The sequence below is a fragment of the Coenobita brevimanus genome, chromosome 6 (assembly GCF_032717465.1).
Source record: "Coenobita brevimanus isolate Jiangsu-jjx chromosome 6, ASM3271746v2, whole genome shotgun sequence".
NCBI classification, from domain to species: domain Eukaryota; kingdom Metazoa; phylum Arthropoda; class Malacostraca; order Decapoda; family Coenobitidae; genus Coenobita; species Coenobita brevimanus.
In genome coordinates this window covers 42,869,468-42,873,634 of record NC_136959.1, presented here as the reverse complement: position 1 = coordinate 42,873,634, position 4,167 = coordinate 42,869,468, and the positions used below count along the sequence as shown (strand labels likewise).

The window sequence follows — 4,167 nt, the reverse complement described above, 5'->3', positions numbered from 1 at the left end:
GCAGTCCCCAAGGCTGTGCCATCCTCATCAAAAACCACATCCCTGCAATAGCCATCAACTCCCTCCCAGACTGCGGATCCAGAGCTGAAATTCAGGGAGTAGAACTTACCTTGGCGAACAGAAACCTAAAAATTTTCAACGTCTATCGTTCGCCAACAGCCGACCTACACCTGGGGGAGCTTTTCTCCCTCTCATAATCAGAAGAAATATTTAAGGGGGGGACATGAATACCCACAACATGTGCCTCGGATCCCGCAGTCCAGCCAACCCAACAGGATGCCACATAGCTCTAGTTCTCAAAGAAACCCCGACCATATCCCTCCTCAATAACACCAACAGCCCTACACACCTACAGGGAGGTAGGCTGGATCTCTCCCTTGTTTCCTCCACCCTCGCTCCTCGATCCACCTGGGAGATCCACCCCACCTTAACATCAGATCACCACGCCATCCTCTGCTCCCTAGGAGTCACTCATCTCCCAAAACCTCCCGGCCCCCCCCCCCCACGATGGAACACGAAACGAGCAAACTGGGGCTTATTTACAATCACCCTGGACCACCACCTGCTTACCCTACGCCCCTCACCTGACCTCGACAGCCACGCCAACCAAATCACCGAGGTTTTCCAGGCCGCGGCAGACACAGGAATCCCCAACAACGGTCCTCCAAAACACTACCACAAAGACCATTGGTATTATAGCCCTAGAGTCAATGTACTCAACCACCAACTAAACAGGACTAAAAAGATCCACCGCTCCAACCCCACCCCCCATGCACTAAGATATCGGTCAAATTTTACACGTTGCCCTCATCCGATTTTCGACTTTTCGTTAACATTTTCTAGTAGAATTGGTCATTCTAAGAATCTTTTCTTCTATGACATTTCTCTCGCAAATTGATAATAAACGAGTTACACGCGATTTACTTCCACCAATCACAATCACAGGTATTTTTTCGTACTTACACCCAACTCACTGACAACAAAAATGGCTAACTCACCTTATACTTTACGCAATTCTAAGCATTTTTTCCTTTATGACACTTCCATCTTAAATCAACCGTTGATGAGTTATGCAATTTATTACACTTATTATTTTCTTTGGGAGAGATTTTCCCTGCCGTGGTCGGACGATTGCCTGTGTTCGTTGGTGCGTGTTATGTGTGTGGGTGGGTAAAGCGCATGCGTGGCACATGAATCAGCCAATCACAAAGTAGAATTTCAAATGCCACACGCTAGGGCCCGCAACTTCCGGAAGATTTGAAAGTCAGTTCGTCTCCAACCATAGACTGGGAAGCCTGCAAAATTTATTACTTCACTGCTATTTCACAGTTCTACCAGCAAGAAGATAAAACTGTTGCCTTTGTGCGATCGCATGGTGTTTTACCTTCAACAGGAACAAATTACCCAAATCAAGGCAAAAGTCTCATTTTACGTGAGGATCAGAAAGTGTTGCACTGTCGCCCGTCCCAGTTGCCGTTACAGCTACAGACGACTCTTCAGAAGCAGGCGCGGAACTGTAAAATGCTAGGTAAATGCATTATTTCTTATTTACACCCAGTTAGGTTAGGTTAGATGAGGTTTGGTTAATGTCATGGGGGGTCTGGGGGACGAAGCCCCCCAGATAGGAAGCACGGCCAGGGTTGGGGGGTCTGGGGGGCGAAGCCCCCCAGTTAGGAAACACGAACTCCCTAAGAAGCTTTAAATAATTTTCTTACGAAGGATTTTAGTGTTTTTCGTTTGATTTTGATAACATTTCCAGTAGGAAATCACTCGCTTTTGCGTTTTTCCCCCACCCAACACCCCGGTTTCCCTCAGGTCCCCCAGTATTCTTGGGGGGAGGGGGAAGAACCGCAAAAAAATACGATTCATATGATAACAGGTATCCAACCTGAGTGTTTTCTGTTGTTTTTGGTGTGATTTTTGTTGATTTGGACCAGTTCTTTCCACCGGAAGTCGCTAGTGGCGTTCAACAAAAACTAGCGACTTGCGATAGAAACGAAGGTTAAAATCGATCGAATCACATCAAAAACAACAGGAAACACTCAGGTTGGATGAAAAAATCGGATGAGGGCAACGTGTAAAAATTTACCAAGATATCTCCAGAGTGTAATCAGGCACTTTATAGCAGAGAAGAACAGCATAAAAGAGCAGAAATGGCTGGAGTGGTGCCAATCTCTGGGGGCTGACACCAATCTTGGGTCTATTTGGAGGAAACTAAAAGTAGTCTCTTGCCCTACCACTGCCCGCCCCCAACCCACACCGACCTCCGTGGGAAGGCTGAGGACATGGCTGAGGCCTTTGCCCTCAGAACCTCCCCCCAGCAACTACCACTCTCCACCAGATGCAAACAAGAAGACCTACACCAACACAGAGCACACCTGATCCACACTAGTAAAAACACCCCAGCCGAGACAGACTGCCTTTTCACCATACACGAGCTAACACACAACTACAAAACTAGCACCGACACCGCTCCAGGTTCAGACTGGATTACTTACAGCATGCTTTCACATGCAGGTCCAGTGGCTGAGAAGGCCTTCCTCGACCTGCTCAACCACTCCTGGACCCTCGGCCGTGTACCCTCGCAGTGGAAGCGTGCTGTGATCCATCCCATCCCTAAACAAAACGACCCCAACAACCCCTGTTCTATCTCCCTTCTCAGTTGTCTCGGCAAAATTGCTGAACGGATGGTTCTCCACCGTCTTACATGGTCACTACCTCCCCCACACAGCCACATCTTCGCCTACATTAAGGGCAAAGGTGCCTCAGAATGCCTCAGCTCCTTCCTGTCTGAATTTCGAGGAGGCAAATGTCCAGCCGTCTTCATAGATCTCGAGAAATCTTTCGAGTTAGCATGCCCAGAGGCTATCCTTGCAACCCTGGCACGCAGGGGTGTGAGGGGCCGCCTTCTTTGCTGGCTCGAGGACTTCTTCCGAGATCGTGAAGCTGCTGTTCGCTTCCATGGATTCACTTCTTCCCCCCACAAACACCAAAATGGCACTCAACAAGGCAGTATTCTTAGTCCAACCCTGTTCAATGCCCTTGTGGAGTGCTTCCTACATATCGACTTAGGACCCAGGATCTGACTACGAGTTATGCCGACGATCTAGCCCTCGTCATCCATAGAGGCCATTACCATTCTCAAGCCCAGAAAACCCTCCCTAAATTACACTAAGTGTGCCAAGAACTCGGCCTCAAAATTAACGTCTCAAAAACAATGGTCCTTCCTATCGGCATCAGACCTCCTATCAATCAAATGAGCCTCGGGCAAACCCCCATCGCATATGTAACTACACACAAATACCTGAGCGTGATCATCAATTCCCACCTCTCCTTCAGATCCGAAGTTGCATGCCTGAGAGATAAGACCAAAACCCTGATCTCAGCACTCAGAGCTCTAGCTGGTAAAGCGGGAGGAGCCACCTTTAAAGTCCTCCGCCTCTTTTACATGCAGACTATCAGATCAGCCGTTGACTACTCCGCACCTGTTCTCCCGGCCATCGATCCAGGACAATCCCAAAAGCTAGAGGTCATACAGAATGAAGCCATGAGGATATTGTCTGGCTTGTCAACCTCCGCCTCGAGTGTGACCTCATAAGCCTCGACCTCTGCATCAAAACTCGTGTTGCTACCCTTGCCACCAAACTAGCCCGCAGTGCATCTCCGCTCCCCCTCTTATCTCGAATCAAAACATCAATAGACCTCCACCTGATATACTCACGGGCAGCTGGCTCCACAGCACAGCCAGAGCCATCCACGCCCTTAAGACATCCTCATACATAATCAAGCTCCTGACTCTCTTGCCCCCCCACTATCGCCCCCAGGCCTCATGGGACCCCCCTCTATGCAATACATTCATCACCAATCCACCTCCTAAATCACACACTCCCACCCAGCAACTCCACCAAGAAGCCCTACAGCGCATCCACACCATCACCCCAGAGGATGCAGTCACTTACTATACCGATGGCTCTGTCTCTGATGGTCGAGCAGCTGCAGCCTTTGTCTGTGAACAACGAGCACAGGGATTCCGTCTAACCAACGGGGCCTCCACACTACAAACTGAACTGGTGGCAATAGTGGCTGCACTAATGGACACCCTGCTCCACAACCCTTCATCCACCATCATCATTGACTCTATGGCAGCCATCCATACCCTTAGACAGC

General features: G+C 49.2%; 1 protein-coding gene across 1 annotated transcript; it reads left to right on the top strand.

Moving 5' to 3' along the window:
- The first annotated feature begins 238 nt into the window (after positions 1 to 238).
- Positions 239 to 3,086, top strand: LOC145401058 (uncharacterized). Its single transcript, XM_080273432.1, has 2 exons — positions 239 to 712; positions 2,211 to 3,086. Exons 1-2 carry the CDS (start codon positions 239 to 241, stop codon positions 3,084 to 3,086), a joined length of 1,350 nt encoding a protein of 449 aa, XP_080129558.1.
- Positions 3,087 to 4,167: the final 1,081 nt, after the last annotated feature.

What these genes read in the sequence shown, in the direction of transcription:
- LOC145401058 (XM_080273432.1), top strand. Translation starts at nt 239, where the DNA reads ATGTGCCTCGGATCCCGCAGTCCAGCCAACCCAACAGGATGCCACATA. An exon ending in ATTATAGCCCTAGAGTCAAT is followed by an intron (nt 713 to 2,210) that starts GTACTCAACCAC and finishes GTCTATTTGGAG; the next exon opens with GAAACTAAAAGTAGTCTCTT.